Source organism: Varanus komodoensis, unplaced genomic scaffold, assembly GCF_004798865.1.
Source record: "Varanus komodoensis strain SLA01 unplaced genomic scaffold, ASM479886v1 scaffold262, whole genome shotgun sequence".
Lineage (NCBI taxonomy): Eukaryota > Metazoa > Chordata > Lepidosauria > Squamata > Varanidae > Varanus > Varanus komodoensis.
This window is the reverse complement of record NW_025335689.1, coordinates 17,152-34,876: the sequence shown is the minus strand read 5'-3', so window position 1 is coordinate 34,876 and position 17,725 is coordinate 17,152. Positions and strand designations below refer to the sequence as shown.

General features: G+C 48.0%; 3 protein-coding genes across 3 annotated transcripts in view; all 3 read right to left on the bottom strand.

Moving 5' to 3' along the window:
* Positions 1 to 4,449, bottom strand: part of LOC123025301 (cytochrome P450 2J1-like) — a 9,113-nt gene extending 4,664 nt beyond the window's left edge. The window contains exons 1-4 of the mRNA XM_044433892.1: positions 3,993 to 4,449; positions 1,415 to 1,577; positions 520 to 669; positions 37 to 197 (exon numbers count right to left, since the gene is read on the bottom strand). Coding sequence (XP_044289827.1) covers positions 37 to 197; positions 520 to 669; positions 1,415 to 1,577; positions 3,993 to 4,409 — 891 coding nt within the window. The 5' untranslated portion in view covers positions 4,410 to 4,449. The remainder of the gene's footprint in view (positions 1 to 36; positions 198 to 519; positions 670 to 1,414; positions 1,578 to 3,992) is intronic.
* A 4,093-nt stretch (positions 4,450 to 8,542) lies between these two features.
* Positions 8,543 to 13,902, bottom strand: LOC123025298 (cytochrome P450 2J2-like). Its single transcript, XM_044433888.1, has 5 exons — positions 13,568 to 13,902; positions 13,032 to 13,167; positions 11,570 to 11,757; positions 10,899 to 11,037; positions 8,543 to 9,313 (listed from the first exon to the last, which is right to left on the bottom strand). Exons 1-5 carry the CDS (start codon positions 13,769 to 13,771, stop codon positions 9,138 to 9,140), a joined length of 843 nt encoding a protein of 280 aa, XP_044289823.1. The 5' UTR covers positions 13,772 to 13,902; the 3' UTR covers positions 8,543 to 9,137.
* Positions 13,827 to 17,725, bottom strand: part of LOC123025300 (cytochrome P450 2J1-like) — a 7,571-nt gene continuing 3,672 nt past the window's right edge. Inside the window, exon 4 of the mRNA XM_044433891.1 lies at positions 13,827 to 13,834. Coding sequence (XP_044289826.1) covers positions 13,827 to 13,834 — 8 coding nt within the window. The remainder of the gene's footprint in view (positions 13,835 to 17,725) is intronic.

Here is a 17,725-nt window from a genome sequence, read left to right as displayed (position 1 = left end):
TTTGTGGTTGTCCATCTGATCACTAAGCTTCCATACCTGGATCCAAATACTTCTTTGAAGGTCTGCTGTATTATCAATCAAGTGCAAGAGCTTCTGGAACTTATTATCAGAATACTCAAAGCGGTCCCCAAAAATGATGGAGCAGATGATATTTGAAACTGCATTATTAATCTGGAAATGAGGGTCAAATGGTTGCCCTGGAGAGAAAAAAGCAATGGTGCCAGTGGGAATATTAGACTTATGTTAGCTCCTGTATAATAGAGCTACGATATGGGGAAAGTTGTGCAATAGTTGAATAGAATGAGGCATTTCCTGAAACATTAATATTTCAATGTGGCTGGCGCAAGAAGCCCTGGGCAGTGCAGTACATCCGATGTCCTGCATATTTTCAAATAAACTTGCCTCCTGGGTGACAATCCCATGTGTGCTTGGACAGTAGAAAGTTCTGTCATTCCCAGCATGCCCATTCACTGCATACGGAGGAGCTGCTTGGACAGACTCTGCATCCCCAGGGCTTACCTTTCTGCTCTTCAATGGCATCAGTTAGGTATCTGCTCTCCTCCTGGATTCGTTCTTCTAAGCTTCTCTTGCCCAAACCAAAGTTTCTCAACGTGGATAAGGCAAACCGCCTTTGCTGCTTCCAGATATGCCCATTAGAAGAGATCAGTCCTAGATGGGGAGGATTAACAATTGAGCACCTGGGCATCCTTTGGACATGGGAAAAACGGATTTCATTTGCTCTTTCGTGCCTTCCCTTTGCCCTTCCCATGACACAAGTCTGCAAGGCATTTGGCAGAGATGAAGTTCCCTTTGTGCATTTTATCTGATGATCTTGATTGTCTTTTCTTGTTTCTTCTTGCTGATCTTCTAAATCTCATCTATAACAGTTAGCAAAGATGAAAAGCTCACCTTTTTCTCCATAGACACAATAGTTAAGGTCTCAGAAGCACACATCCAACCATTAGCAAAAGCCTAATTATTCCCATACTGACAAGTACTGAGAGAAACAGAATAAAAATCAGGGAGCAGAGGATGGGAGTGGGGTATGCAGTGACCAGTCAAGTAACTGCACCTTGCTTAGCTAGTATGCTAATCTGGGATTCATGACCAAAAGAAGCTTTGCAGGAAACACATGCTTGGGTCCTATTCAACATTAACAGAAGCATCCACTGAGAATTTCTGAAACCATCTAAACCCATTTTCTGAACATGACAGCATCCAGATGTGTTAGGTTATAACTCACATCATCCCCAGGTGGCAGTCCGTATCAGCCAGGGAGGTAGTTGTTGTAATCTGGCACATTGCAAAGGCCTGAGGCTGAGGAGGCTGTTTCACAGAATCACAAAATCCATGCACACACCCTTCAAAAACAAGCAAGCAAGCAAGAAATGGAACTTTATGAAAAGAAACTCACCTAATGACCCAAAGACTTCACGTGTAAAAGGCAATTCTGGACGATCTACAAAATTTTCACCCTGATGGACAAGGACTTCCTTCACCAGCGGCAGCCCACTCACAACCACAAACTGCATGCTTCCGAGCTGCAGGCTGAGGACGTCGCCATATTTTTCTCTAAGCTGGAGTGGGAAAAGTAGACAAGACCAGATGCACTCCAGGTTCACCTGTCTAACTGGTGCACGTCATTGTGTCCAGAAGTCGGGCAAACTGATGGCTGCCCTCCAAGCACATGAGGCCACCTTCTGTCCTTACCATCTGGGGCCTTTGGAACTTTCCCCCAGAATGAGGGACAGCGAGCGGAAGGGGAGAAACATTTAATTTAATTTAATAAAACATTTTTATCCCGTCTTTTCACAAATGTCTCTAGACATTGAGAATAAAATCAAAACAATAAAAATAGGATCCCTAATAGTTATTTATTTTATATTGTTAATTTTATATTGTTATTTTTGTATTTTATTGTATTTTATTTTGTGTTGTGAGCCACCCCAAGGCTTCGGCAAGGGGCGGCATAGAAATGTTTTAATAAATAATATAATAAATAGCAATAAATAGATCATGATAAATACAATCATTACTAACAGAATAACATTAAACCAATAATAAACAAAAAAGAATAAATCATAATCATGGAAATAAATAAAAAAATAAAAATGGATAAAATAATAAAGGAAATAAAATAAAATGCAACTGTTAAGTTTAAAAATCTAAAAACTCTAATTCTTATAATGGCGTTTAAATAAAAAGGTTTTCACCTGGCATGGAAAAGAATATAGGGCGGGGAATCTGCTGCTTTTTCCTGCACTTGACACTTTCAAGGAAGTGCTTCTCTTGTTTACTTGAACAACCACTAACACAATACCAGCTGATACCATGGTGTATTGATCAATATCACTTCTTTGCCATGTATTTTAAAGGGTAGGAATGAATTCCTGAAAATAATTGTCATTTGGTTGGTTTTGTCAGGACAAAGGAGCAAAGGCCTTGCCGTAATACAGTCCTCCAGAAGGGTAGGAACAGTTGAAGTGTTACGATGCGATTCCTGACCTGATTAGGATGCGAGTCTTGCTTCCCAGGTACCCCTTTCGAAATGCTCGTTTCCCTGTCCTGAAAGGCCGGTCCTTGGGGGCACCCCTTAGGCAAGCTAACATCTGCCCTTCCTGCAGGCTCTCCTCTTCTGTGTCTTGGACACTCCCTACTGCTTTCTCCTCATGTGCCGCCAGCATGCGGCGTACCTGATCCCCAAGATTCCCCATACAAAAACAGCATCTTGTACAGACCCCATCTTGGTGGACCCTACATGCCACGTGATTTTCTGTATGGGTGAATAACCTGCATATGTTCTTTTGACTGCACCCCCAGCTGATTCTGGAAGGGTGCATTTTTTCTTCTTGACCATTTCTACTGGCTCAACCATTCTGGTGCTGGAAGGGCACACGGGCAGAGCCGGGCTTGGTGCCTTCTGCTCCTGCCTGCACACTTCAGACTCCTCTCTGGATTCAGCTCTTTATGCCTGCAAGTTAATCATTACTCACATGTTTGCTGCACCCACGTAGTCTTGGAGTGTGATCATAGAGTCCGAACCCGAACCTGAACTCCCTGCTGTTGCAGGACACCACGTCACACCATCCCACTGAGGTGACTGCCCAGTTTCTATTTCAGTGCCTCTAGTGTGGGAAAGAACTTGACCTCTCCTGGCAGCTGGTTCCACTGCTGTATTGCCCTGACAGAGAGGAAGCTTTTCCTGGTATCTAGCCTGAGCCTGGGTTGTCACCACTAGCTATGCGTTGTGGCTCTGAACTATGACTTTGGGGTGTTTCCAGGAGAAACTGATGCAGCCACAACCATAGCTCATGGCATGGAAATATGACGGTGGTGGAAATGCTCCCGAGTAGAAACATTTGCATGGACATGGACTTTGGGGGTCTGGTGTTCAGGATACCACAGAATGGGGGAAGCAGGCTCCATAGAGGCTCAAAGCAGCCACGTTTCTAGCCTTTGAGTGACTCAAAGGGGCTCCTTCTGTACACATGGGACCTCATGGAATCAGTGACCTGAAGGGGGCCTTGCAGGCCGCCTAGATCAGCCCCCAGCTTGGTGCCAGAATGACAGAGCCAGTCCCACAGCAGATGGGCCCAGCCCCTACTGAAGCCTCCGCCAAGGAGAGCCCACCTCCCCGCCCCAGGTAATTGGATCCATGGTTCCAATCCAATCTTGCTGCCAAGACCTTCCCTTAAAGTTCCATTGAAGTCTAATCTCCTGCACCTGAAGCCCGTGAGGCTGGGACTTTTAGTTCCATCAGGGGCAGCAGAGAACATCTGAAGAGCACTGTCCAGTTGGCCCTCAGCCTTCTTTTCTTCAGAGTAAATCTGCCTAGTTCCTCCCACCTTTCCTGGAGGATTCGTGTCCCAGACCACCAACCCTCCAGTCCCCTCCTCCCAACCTCTTCCAGCCTTTCTGAATCCTTTGGAAATTACAGTATCTCTACATGTTCCCTTGCAGTCATTGCCCCACCAACTGGCCTCAGTCCTTACCTTCTGCATATCAGAAAGAGGTGTCTTCTCACTAAAATGCAGAAGATTCCCCAGGAAAGGGAGAGGCCTGGGCCCCGGAGGATACCCCCTGGGACGCTTCCCTTTCAGGTAGTCGGCAAGGAGCAGGAAGGTAGCCAGGAACACCAGAACCATGGGGAGAGACAAGCCCTCCTGGAGCGTGGAAAGTAAGTGGCGCAGCATCTTCACCCTCTGCAGCCGGCCAAGCCAGACCCTTTGTAGAGGGAACCCAGCAAAAGAAGCTCTGCCTTTCTTTCCGCAGATGTTGTGAGAATATTTCCTGCATCTGCTGCAATGAAGGAGGACAAAGTCTGCCTGCCAAAGGGCAACGCGCCACTCCCACTGAACAGAGATTGCCTCACCTTTCCCCCTAATATAGAAGAAGCAGGAGAAAATCATCTTTCTCAATGTGCAGGGAATGAGGAGGCATTTTGTGGCCTCATTGTTGCCCCTCCACCCCATACACCATGCGCGGAAATGCCTGAATTTCCTTTCAGCACGGGGGGCAAAGCTGCCCCCTCCACAGCACCTGAGGCTTGGTAAGGAGGTGCCACGCAAGCCCCACTGCAGGTTATCCTGCCCTCCAGCAGCTCCCTGCCGTGTCCCCCTGCTGGCAATGGCAGCCCAGTGAACTCCTGCCTGCTCTCACCCTGCACAACTTCAAGATCGATACCCTGCACGTTCCCTGGCATGCCATGCGCTGCCAGCCTGGCAAGCGCCTGGCCTCCCATTCCTCAAGCTGTTTGGACCAGAGGTGGGGTCTGGAGCCTTGGTCTCTTGTTCAGGTGCTGTGGCAGCTCATGTGTCCCCCACCAAATCCTGCAGAGAAGTGGAATCATTGGATGGATTTAAGGCAAGGAAAATGGTGCCAGCAGGGATGCTTCCCACTATTCACTGCCAGCAAGTCACCTGCCAGGCTGCCTGGGGATGATGGAGACTGTGGTCTAACTCATCCAGGGGTCACCAGGGTGGGGAAGGCTGTCCAGAGCAGGGGGCCCTAGCACGGTCTTTGCAAGCTCTCTCCCTTTCAAAACTGTGGTTTAATTTTCTTAGAACTGGAAATGTTGGGGCACCAGGTTCTCCTTCTTGTTGCTGAACCTGCTGCTGATCAGCTGCTCTGCAGGCAGGAAGGTCTGGAGAAAGTTGCTTCCTGGCCCCAGCCAGTCTTCCGCCGCTTCGCTCTCCACCTCTCCCCTCCCTGCCCTTCTCCTCACTGTTTCTGCCCCTTCCCCATCCCTGGCCTTCATCGTCCTCTTATTTCCTGGCCCTGGCCTTGCTTTTCCTCTTCCAGCTGTCCCTCCGTCTCCCTCCTTCTCTCCCTAGCCTTGTGCCTTCCTGTTTCTCTCCACTCGCTTTTTTACCTCCCCATCTCTTCCTGCCTCCATTCATTCATTTAAAGCATTTATAAGCCATCTGTACTGGCAGGTCTCAAGATGGGTAGCCATTAAAATGCCATTTGGCCTGTTACCAAAATGAGTAAAGCGTTGATGCCAGACACACTTCTCTGGGGAACAGGAAAGAGACGCTTCTTCAGATAGCCAGGCCCTAAACCAGGGGTCCTCAAACTTGTTGAATGGGAGGCCAGTTGACAGATGCCAGTGGTGGCTGACCGGGGGGGGGGGGGGGGGGTGGGGGGGGGGCAGGGGGTGTGCACGGGCAGGCAAGGGGAGGGGAGGACGGGGGGGGGGCACGCGGGGCAAGGTGCTGGCTTGCTTGCGAGGAGATCTTTTTCTCCGAGCAAGTCCAAAATGACCGCCTTGCGAGCAAGCCGTATGCGTGCCCAGCAAGTGCAAACCGTGTGGCACGGGCCAGTTAAAAGAGCATGGCGGGCCGGATCTGGCCCGCGGGCCTTAGTTTGAGGAGCCATGCCCTAAACCATAAACTTCATAAAAATGCATGAAGATGGAGAGATTGGTTTCTATCAAGCCAAAGGGCATTATCACATATTCCCATGTGCCATATCTGGCATGAAAAGCTCTTTTCCAGTTCCCCAGAGAAAAACCTTTGGGATCAAGCTGCCGAGATCCGGCCTCAACACCCAACTCCCTTCTCCTTCCAAGCTGATCAAGATAATCTTTTCCAATTCTCCAAGCTGATTTAAAGCATCGCTCTGAAATGTGATGCACTAGAAGCAGCACTACTACCCACTGGAGAGGACCTTCTTTGTCCTTCCATATTTCCGAAGTATGGTCTGCTGCAGGAGCTCTGTCCTGCTGCTGAGGAACCAGAACTTCTGCCCTGCTCGCCCCCTGTGCAACAATGCTCAGAAACAGAGCCACATACCCCACCCCAGTGCAGTCCAGTTGCATCGCATCACATTGCATCCTGGCCTCCCTCGGTCCAAGGGCCAGGGGAGACGCTGCTCATAGGCATCTTGCTCTTGGAAGTACCAGCAGTTGCCTCCTGCCTTTCCCCTTTCAGGGAGCTCAGGGGGCTTACAAGATTTTCCTCCTCCTCTAAAGGTTATCCTCACAGTAACCCCTCTGCTAGGTAGCTTGGGCTGAGAGTCTGTGACTTAGTCTGTGGCAGCAGACAGGAAATCCCTTGTTTGCAGCTAACTTGACCACAAACCCACTAGAGAGATGGCTTCAGGTCACCCATCAGAATCCCAGGAGGCATACGGGCTTGCTGACATTATTACAAAGTCGCTTTCAGGATTCCTGAGAGGAAGGGATGCAGGATGCTTTCAAGGGGGAGAATTGTGGCACAATGGTCTTCTTTAAAGAGGACTTCAGGTGGTCTTGTCTACCGACTTCCTCTCCAAGATATGCTCAAGTGTCTCTCAAAACTGCAGTTTGTAATGATGCATTCCCTTGTTTGTTTACCTGGTGAGGAAGTGATGAGAGAATTGTGAGTCAGGCAGAAATGAAATGCAACAACCCCCCCCCCCCCACAAGTGTCCCTGTTCCTTGGGGCTCAGCCCGGACCCAGCTGGGTACGCATGCAGGTGAGAGTGTGGCAACACAGGCTGAGGGGGACACACAGCAGACACCTGGGGACAAGGTGGGACGGCAGCGTCCAGTTCCCGGAAGGTCGCCCTGCCCCCTGCCCTTCAGTCCATTGCTCCCGTGCAGTTCGGTGGCAGTTTATGAACCACCAAAGTGGAGGACAGTGATTAGCATGAGATGACACATGCCTGTTTAAATGTAGAGATGCCTGCGTAGAAATAGGGATTGCAATGTAAATGGAAAAGTAATTCACCTCTCTCTAGTGAGGAAGGCCCTGGCCTGTGTGCCCACCTGGTTATGTTATTGCTCAAGGGCTAACTGTAGGAGTAGGATTTGGTGACGCGAGAGGGACACCAAAACTCCCCTGCTGGGTAGAACATTATCCAAGGACCACTCTTGTTCTGTCAATACTTTGGTTTATTGGGGAATCAGCTCCTTGTCAGAAATTAACACCCAAAGAAGACTGCTCACTGTCCTTATCAGGAAAGACAAACATGCACAGTCCTTTGGTTCAGCCTAGGGCAAAGAGTGACACCTCTCTGGCATTCCCCTTGCAGCCTCTCGGTTCCCAGAGGGGCTTCCCTCTTTCCCCACTGTTCGTGTTTCACTTGTGCTGGGAGCACTGGCAAATGCTCCTCTTGGCTCTGAAGCAGCTCTTGTGATTGCTTCAGAAACCTCCCTGGGCAAGGGACTGTCCTGACTCAGCAGTCACTCCCTTGTGAAGCCACGGCCAGCTCCTTCAGCCTGGAGCCCTGTGCCTCTTCGTCACCCTTGAGATACCCAATGAGCCCCAGCTTTCACCTCCTCACCCTCTGCGGCTAGAAGCCACACCACTGACCCACCCCTCCCTAGGCTTCTTGCCCTCTTCTTTTCCACATTCTTCCCTAACACCTCTTTGGCCTCCTCTGTGCCTCCTCTCCTGTGTTGTCTTTCCAACACTCTCCCCCAGGTGTTCCTCACGGAGTTCAAGCCACACCGCAGCAATGCATCGGATTTCCCCAGCTGCAGCCGAAGCACCTCCCTCTGAGGCCTCTCCATCCTTCATCCCGTCCGGGTTGTTTGCTTTTCCCTTATCTACTTGCTGGACCCTGAGTGGAAGGCGGTGAGCTCCGATGACCTCACACAGGAGGCCACAGTTCTTAGGGTTCATTATCTTTAAACAGACTCAGATAAAGAACCCCTGAAAATAGAGGAAAGCTCTTTGGCAGCCCTTTAAATAAAGGGCTGTGCTCAGTAAAAAGACATGTGACCACCCTGGTAATTTGTTGACATATGATCACCCAGACAATATACTTTCACAGCATATATATTTTCGTTGTTGACTTATTTACTGAATTGATTATAATAATTGGTTATGATTGGCTTGTGTCTGAGTATGATTTTGTAGCATTTTCCCACTTGGTATACTGTTTTATGAATTTTATTGTTTTTACTTATTTTATTGATTGTACTTTTATCAGCTGATTCAGCATTTTGTAACCTGTGGAGAGAACCCTTGGGTTACGGGGCAGCATACAAGTAGAAATAAATAGATAGATAAATAAACATTCTTCTATTTCAAGGGATTCATATAGGATAAAGATATACATTTTGTGCATTTAATGATCTGATCTACTGCTTTAACAGGTAAAACTCTCTCAGTGAGGTTTTTGTGCATGATATTTGAATAAGGATCATTTTCAGATGAAGCAATCATGAAAACCAGCATAAAGGAAAGAACTTTAAAACTTACCAATGCAAGGATGCTACAAAGCACTGGGAAACTAGGTTCAACAGGGCTTAGACTCAACTATCTTGAGCAGGACTGAGCTTGTGCTGAACTGAGCTTGGTGCAGGAAGACAGAACTCCCCTGCATGAGCATCTCAGTATTGAGTATCCCTGTTGTGACGGACCGGAAAAATCGGGCCTTTCACTGGCCCAAAGTTGCTCTTTCACAGCAGTTTGGCATGGCTCTATGCCTCCGGGAGAATGATGAAGACAAAATACCTGCCAGGGAAATATGGACTCTTCCCCAACCCCCAGTCCCATGAAGTTAAACACGCATAACCATTCCCCATCCAGGCATAGCAATGAGGCAAAGCATAACACAGGACCATGCCTGGCATGGGTTCCTCAATGGCCCCCAAGAACAGAAGGGGAGAAAATACTGACAGCTAACAAAGGATCACATGGCTTCCATCAGCGAGACAATGCGAGTATCTTGTAAGGCTGAGGAGCCAATGTGAAGCCCATCCGGAAGTCGAGGGTTAAAGTCACGTTCTCTGGAGCCTGGAAAGTGAACTTCTGGATCAGAGCAGTGAAGAAAAGGAAAAGCTCCGTCCTGGCCAGCAGCTCTCCGAGACACGATCGCTTCCCTAGGAGAGAGGACAACACAGTGGCTGGAGAGGGGGAACAATGCTTTCCACAGCAAATCAGATTTAAAGCGTCTGGGGAACGGGGTTGGATCCAGATAACTCCAGGGTTGCACCCTTCTGACCCTGGAAGAAGGAGGCAAGGAGGCCAGCCTTCGGATGGCTCCAGTCCCAGCAGCTCTGGGTGTCTCCCGCAAATCTGCTTGGGAGCAGCAGGAGGGAAGGAAGAAAACGGCAAGGTGCCTCCCGTCCACCAGCACTCGCTATGAACCGGGCACATCGAAGCTGCTCCAGCCACCAAGCAGCTTCGCCGAGCCCTCTGTCACTGTGGTGTCAGACCTTGCTGCACCAGAGAGCCAGACTGCAATTCAGAGCTGCTTTTGGGCGCTGCAGCCCAGTGCTGGGTGGGATGAGGGCAAAAGGGGTGGGCCAAAACGCCCCGAGGGCCAGCATGTTCTCAGTGGTGGTTATTCTTGCCAAGAGCAAGTCCTGTAACCCTCCAAGTGCTGGGAAAGCACCGCATAAGTTCTGGATGTCAATCCGGGAACAGCTTGGATTGAGACAACCCAGGCAGGATCCACCCCTCCAGCAGCAGGGGACTTCCTCCCCTGCTTGGCCCAATCCTGCAAAGCGAGCCGAGCCAAAAGGAAGTCTTCAGGCATGGGCTGTGCAACCAGCACCCTCCACATCAGGTTCGGGCACCCAAAAACGGCCACAGAACACAAAATGGGAGTGCCGTGACTGGGCATTCTGGGTTGAATTCCAGTCAGCCAACCTACTTCCCTGTGTGGTGGAACCGACAGCCGCAGTGCTGGGTGTGGAAGATGGGTGCTGCTTGTGCCGTGTGTGGGGCTCGATTCCAGCAGAGCACCCTGGGAGTGCTGAGCTCAGGGCTGTGGCAAAGTGGGCTGGAGTCTGGGGAGCCAAGCCCAGGCAATCCAAGAGATTCCCGCCCCTGAACAGATTGCTCACACTTTCGTAGGCATGACTATCTGTGGAACAGGCATTTAGCCCTTCAGCCTAAGATGCTGCACCCAAATAGAAACATGCCTTAAATATGAGCAGAAAGCATTTTGGTCCCATAGCAGAAGAAACTCCGTAAGAGTTGGGGAAACTTGCATTTTTAAAGAAGGGATCAGGGGCTGGATCACCAGCCAGTTAGGTTAATGTCTGTTCTGGGTCTATAGCTTGAACGTGTCAGTAAAGAAAGTATTAGTAAGCACACAGAGGGACAAGACCTGCTGGGAAAAAATCAGCAGGGCTTCCTCAAGGGAAAGTCCTGTGTTACTAACCTGTTAGAGTTTTGAAAGGACTTTGACAAAGACCCTGAGCCAGCAAATCAGTTATATAACTAAAAACAAATGGGTGAGGGGGAGATCCTCTTATGGATCAGTAACTAGTTAAAGAACAGAAGGCAGGAAGTTGGAATAAATTCTAATTGCTCCATATTCGGCAGAATCCAGGCCCCAGATCATCCTTGTTGCCCTCCTCCAGACCCTTCTTTCCTTGGGCAGCCAAATAAGCACTGCTTTAGGTGATAGTTATGAGCAGTTCTTCCACTCTTATCATCGGCATTATCAAAATTCACCTGTAGAGAATGGGATGAACGCTTCCCTTTTCCTGAACTGGCCGTTCTCAAGGAAATGGCCGGGATTGAACACATCAGGGGTTTCCCATTCATCCTTGTCATGCAGCACTGAGGTCAGGTTGGACAACAAAACAGTTCCCTGTTGAAGAAGATATAGAGAAGAAAATGGACGGAAACGTCAGGGAACTGCTCAATGCACTCATCAGTACACTGAGAATGCTTTAACCCTCCACTGTACCTACAGACACACAGATCATTTTTGGCCTGGAGATTATCTTTCTCTTACATAGTAATCCTTGGATTGAGGTGACTAGACACAGATCCTCTTTTAGACATCTTAATACATTTTCAAAATGTGGGGCTGCTTCCTAGCTAGGACTGGATGCCCAGCATACTGACAGGTTTCAAGAACATCATAGAGAATGCAATGGGCATCCAGGTTCACGGAGGAGTTGGAAGGACCCGAGAGCCCCCAGTCCAGGGGAAAATACTCGCCAAGAACCTCTTGGAGGGCAGAAGCTCCAGACAATTCATGCAAGTCAAGCCACAGTAGAGAGAAGGGTTCCCCCCCACCCCCAGTATTAACTGACTCCCTTGAAATGTGGTCCTAGGGATGGCCCATGCTCATTCCATTACATTGCAAGGATTCGAGCCGTTTCCTTTAGGCTTACTTTGGGCAGGAAAAACCCAGCCAGGGTCGTGTCCTTCGTGGCCACGCGGGGCACATTTAGAGGCACGATGTTGCTGAACCTCTGGACTTCGTGAATGACCGCGTTGGTGTAGGGCATGCGATCCCGGTCCTCCAGTGCTGGAAGTCGCGACTGCCCAATCACGGAATCGATTTCTTCTTGGACTCTAGCTGCAGAATAAACATCCAGAGAAGGTAGGAAACAAACATAGAAACAGAGAAACAGAGTGAGTCAGAAATGGAACCTTGGCTCCCTGAGCATTGCTCCGTTGGAGCGCGCCCTGCATTCCTCTGCAGGGGAGAACAGGCCTCTGCCCACCTCCATGCGACATCCCCTCACATACCTGCATGTCGCCAACAGGTCCCCTCCGAGTCTCCTCTTCGCAGCTATCAGGCAAGGAAGCCTCCTCGAATCCACCAGGGCCGGCACCAGGGGCCGTGCCCGAGCACTGAGCAGAGCGCATCCCACGCACGCCCGACGTGCATGGCGTGGAAGAAGGAGCGGCTCTCTGTGTCAGTCCAAGCATTCCTGTGATGACGTCTGTGGTGGGGCAGGTCCATGCAGGGACCACCAACCACAGCTTCTGACAGCTACCTCTGCCTAATTCTCTCTCTGACACTCAGAACATTTTCAACTGGGAAAAAAGCCATCTTTAGGGATGGTTCGTACTCCTCAAAATCCTGATTAGATACTCCTGTCCTCCAGACAATGAGAAAAGAACTTCAGCACTACAAAAAGTGAAACAGATATGAAACGGGAAATAGAAATGAACTTCAGGAAAGGAAGTGTAAGAATGGCAAAATAAAATTGTAGCATTTGAGCAAATCAGGTGTTCCTTGAAATTTAACAAGGAGAAATCGACAAAAGGTGTTAAAAGGTATCCATGAAAGTGTCTTTGTACCTCCTGTAATTTGTCCAGGAAGTACTTCTCCTGTTCTTGATTTCCCTGCACAGGAAGTTGTGAGCTCCTTTACCGCTATGTGAGTTCCTTTTCTTTAACCTGCACTTTAAATGCACCTGCAGGAGACTAAGCCAAGCATGCAGGCAAAAGCTCCAGACACTTGCAAGAGGAAGTGGCTTATTGTGGCTTGACCGCACTGCGCAAAAGTTTGAGGACATTTTTGGAAGTCTGCCTATGATTGTATTTCCTGCACTAGCCCTTTACAGATTGCACACACCGCCTTTCACATTTTGCCTTGCCTTGGGGATGTGAAAGAGCTCATGGTGCCCTTGGTAGCACTTCAGGTCGCATCCTGACTGAGGCAGCTCACCACGCAGGGTTTCACTGTCCTGGAACAAGTTCTGTTCTCAAAACAGATTTTTGCAAACTGTTTTGAAATGACGTATTTGCCAGCAAAATAGGGGAAAGAATGGCTTCACCAAGCAAGGTGCAGAGCAGCGATCATCATAAGGGAGCAGTGCAAAGACACGCGCACAGCCCTACCTTGGATGTCTGGGTGAAGGGCCATGTACAGCAGAGCCCAGCGGAGCGTTGTGGAAGTCGTCTCTGTTCCAGCTCCAAAAAGATCCAGTACGGAATGTAGCAGGTTTTCTTCATGGAAACTAGGAGTAACATCTTCCTGAGGAAATGAGAATGAGGAAGCAGTTAGCCTTTCAGGAAAACATCAGCCCTTGCTGTCAGATGGGTCGACATCTGCATTCAGGACCTCATACCATCAATCCAAAATTCACTGGAATCTCTGAAGCTGGGATTAAGCGCAAAGAAAGGGAAAGGAAAGGCTCCCCATTATTTCTGCCCTGGATTCCAAAGTTAGGAAAATGGGATCCACATGGGCAGGAATATTAGGAGATCATGTGATGCCTCCCAAGCAATCTTTAAAAAAATATTATGATTAGTCATGTTAGTGATTTACTTTTGCATATCGCAGAGGAGAGAAGAGAGAGTCTAGCCCCCTTCCGGCATTTAGGCCTGTGGGGAGAGGCAGTCCTCTCTTTCCCTCCTTTCAGCTGATCAATTACCTTGGCCATTTCATTCAAATAAGCATCAATGAAATCTCTTGTTTCACGAGGGTTCCAGTCTTCTTTGTGCTTGTCAATTATTTCTCTCACAAAGGATTTTAAAAGTCCCCAGTTTTTGAAAACAGTCTGATGAGGTCCAGGCATGTGTTTCATGAGGGTTGGAAGGCTTTGATACAGCTGTGGAAACAAAGCGTACAATGACATGGCTTGAAAGAAAGAAATGCAGAACTTCTAGTGAAGTTCTCAAAACTGTTCCACATCATCGTACTGTCAAGAGACAAGGGATAGCAGAAGAAAGAGTCATACGTAATGCATACCAGAAAGAAGAAAAGGAGAAAAAAATCAGGGATCATAGAATAGCAGAGATGGAGGAGCCTATGAGGCCGTTGTGTCAGTCCCCTGGTCAATGCAGGACTCCAAGCCAACACCTCTAGTGTGGGGGAGACCATGATCCCCCCACCAGCTAATTGGCTCCATTGTTGCATTGTGCTGAGAGACAGGAAGTTCCTCCTGATGTTCAGCTGGAATCTGGCCTCCTGTAACTTGACAACTGTTTACATACTTGAAAAGTGATCTAAGATCTCCCTCCTTCTCTTCTTAAGGCCAAACTTGCCTGATTCTTTCAATCTCCTTCATAAGGCCTTATTTTTAGCCCGAGTCTAAGCAAGAGGCTAAGGTTGTTCTTTGGTGTGTCTGTCCCAAAAAAAAAGACACATTGAAAATGAAGTTTAAACAACAGGAACAGCCTTTATTCTGAATTCAGGGAATTCTCAACAAGAAAGGTGGGAAATTTGTCACCCCCAAGCAGCAATCATCTTTTACACCTCTGTATCCTCTAAAAGCTCGTTGAACAAAAAATACTGCAAAGTTGTGCGGCTGTGTGAGTGGGACACTTGCAGCAAGATCACATTGCTCGTGCAGATGCAATTTCTGGTCTTCATGATCTTTCTTAGTCCGGCTGAACCAAGAATCCTCCACCTTGTAACTCTGCATTTGCTTTCTTTTCCCAATGTGTCCCTGTTAAACTTCATTCTGCTATTTTCAGCCAGCGGTCCAAACGATCAAGCTCATTCTGAATTTTGTTTCTGTCATCCAGAATATTAGCCATCTCACACCATTTGGTATCTCCTGCAAATCTGATAAGTGCTCCTTGAACTTCCTCATCCAAGTCATTCATGGAAATGTCGAAGAGCTCCGGGTCCCGGATGGAATGCTTTTGTACCCCACCTGTTACCTCTCCCCAGTTGGAGAAGTGCCACTGATGGTGCCCTTCGAGTCCAATTCTGTAGCCGGTTCCGGATCCACCTCGCAGTTGTTCAATTTATCCCACTCAGAGCTGGATTGCTAGTGTGGATATCAAAAAGCATTTACTCAAACTTGTGCTGAAGTCCAGATAGATTATGTCCACAGCATCCCCACAGTCAACTGAGGATGAGAGCCAATCAAAAACTGAGGTCAGATTAGTCTGACAGGATTTATTCTTGACAAATTCGTGCTGGCATCCGGTAATCACTGCATTTTTTTTCAAGGTGTTTGCAGACTGACTGCTTTATAATGTGCTCCAGAATTTTCCCAGGGCTGATTGATGTCAGGCTGATTGGTCTGTAGTCCCCAAGCTCTTCCTTTTTCCCCTCACCTGGGGGGATGTAGATCTTTTTCTGGGGGAAGACTGAGCCAAAGTGAGAACTGAGCACTTCTGCTTCTTTCTCAGCTGTTCTCATTTTGCCATCCACACTGAGTAGCTGAGCCACCCTTCCTTTCCTCTATATCTTATTATGAAGAAGGCGTCTTTGTTGCTTTTTGCATCCCTGGCTAGCCTCAATCCATTCCTGGCTTTAGCATGGAGCTTTGACTTCCTGCAATTCCACATTATTAGTCTGTATTCTTCCTTTGAAGGTTTGCCTTCCTTCTACTTCCTATATGTATCATTTTTCTTTGTTTGTTTTCAGATCATTTCTAGCTATTTCTGTGAAGCCAGATTGGCTTCTTCTGTTGTCTCCTATCCTTTCTCCTCATTAGCATTGTGCATAATTGTACTTTAAGAATTTCCCTTTTAAATGCCCCACATGCTTCTTAGGCTTCTTTTCTCATCAGAGTTGCTTACGGTAAGATATATCAGTGTTCTGATTCAATTAAAATTGGCTTTTGTAAAATTCAGGATAACTGTTGGCCTACGCTTGGCTCTTGCTTCCTTTAAAACAAAAATTCAAGTATGACACGGTCACTTTCCCCCAGTGGCAAAGTAACTGCCACTTTGTCCACTTGGTTTCCCAGATCGGTTAGAATCCAGTCAAGGACAGCCGTTCCACTTTCATTGAGAGGAATTGTTGGGAGACACTTTCATTGAGAGCAACACATATTAGGAATTTCTTGTAGGGGCCTTTTTGGCAGAATGTGTCTCCCAACAGGTATCAGGGAAATTGAAGTCCTGCATAATGACAACATTCCTCCTTGAAACATTTGCAATTTGCTTTTTTATCTGCGTCATCTCCTTGACTGGTGGTCAGTAACAGACTCCAACCACTGAGTAGCTTTTGTGCCCTGCTCCATTTATATTAATCCCGATGCTCGTGACGGGGGTACTAAACACACCCTCCTGTATTTCTGTGCGGAGATAGGAATTTTTAACATATAGTGTGGCTCCGTCCCCTTCTGTCCTTTTGAACTGGTTATATCCTTCAGTTGTTGGATTCCAGCTGTGCCAGTCATCTCACCAAGATCTCCCATCAGGTCCTACTCGCCCTCCTATCTTAAGAGTCCAAGTTTGCGCTGTTCGTTTCCCATACTCCAGGCATTAGTGCATAGACATGAAAGACCACATGCGTCATACTCTAGCTTTCTTTCCACATTTTTGGAAAACTACTATTGGAGCTTAAACCCGTTGATGTGCACACGACTTTGTCTGCTGTTTCCCCCAGATGTATTCCTCCATCTCCTGTTGGATTCTTTTAAAACCCTCTTGATAAACTTCCAGCCCATCTCTTCCCAGGAGTCCATGTGTGGTGGATCCGTTGTGCTCACCTTTTCCTCCTCCCTGGCTATTAGCTTGCTCTAGTTGCACATGGAGCCCCTGTTGATGCCAGGCAGGAAAGCAAACATTGCACAGACCTTGCAGGTCACCACTGGGAAGGGTTTTCCATCCATAGCCTCTCGGCTCCTTTTTGAGTCTACCTTGCTGACCATGTAACAGCCTGTGCTTTCTCTGGTCCTCCAACAGAGTTCTACCTGCTCAGAGCTGGGAATCAGGATGGTGCACTTGTCCCCCTGAGGACACATCATAACCACCCTGGAATACTCTTTAAGACAACCTCTGTACCGGATTAGCAATTTATTCATTCATTTATCTATTTAACGGATTTATATGCTCCTACAGTAGTCCATATCTGGGCTTTCTGCATGGCTCACAATATTAAAAAACACACCATCTTAAAATCAATAACATTAAAACAGCATATCCAAAACACATCAACCATACAATCCAACTACAAAGACAATATATCAAAACAAAATATAATAGAAACGTTAACCATTATAACTTCTTCATTACAAGATGGCTTGCAGAACATGAGCCTTGCCAGCAGAGGCAACCCCACCACTGGCATCCCTATTCTGTGCACACTGCAGAATTCACCTAGAAATGCCTTCTTCAATGCATCACTGGGTGGAGGTGAGTGCTTACCCTTAAACTTGAATTAATTTTATAACCATGCTTAAATGGGCCATGCTTATCTCAGCTACTCATTTGTTTTACTCTGGGGGTATCAAGCACTTCAATATCGCAGGTACAGAAAATGGGCAGCATCCACTGCTGGTGCAGGAGGAAGCCAAGGCTAAGGAACCCCGAACAAGCTCCGAAGGCTTCCTTCCAGAATGGGGCCAGTCAGTGGGGCGCTCCCTCCTGCTCCAGAGACAGGCATTTCTGCCCTTTTCTGGGGCTGCTCCTGAAACGCCTTCAGAGGTCCTGCAGAAGCAACGGAGGCACCGGGAGTGGAGTGGCAATGCAGGATACTGCGCCCCAAACCCCCATTCTGGCATGTAAGAAGCTCTCATACATGGGTGGCTTCTGGCTTAGCCTTGGGATTCCGTGCATGAAAGCCTTCCCTGCGCCCAGGCAAGTGATGCATATTTTGGGGTATACTGAGAATACACACACCCAGA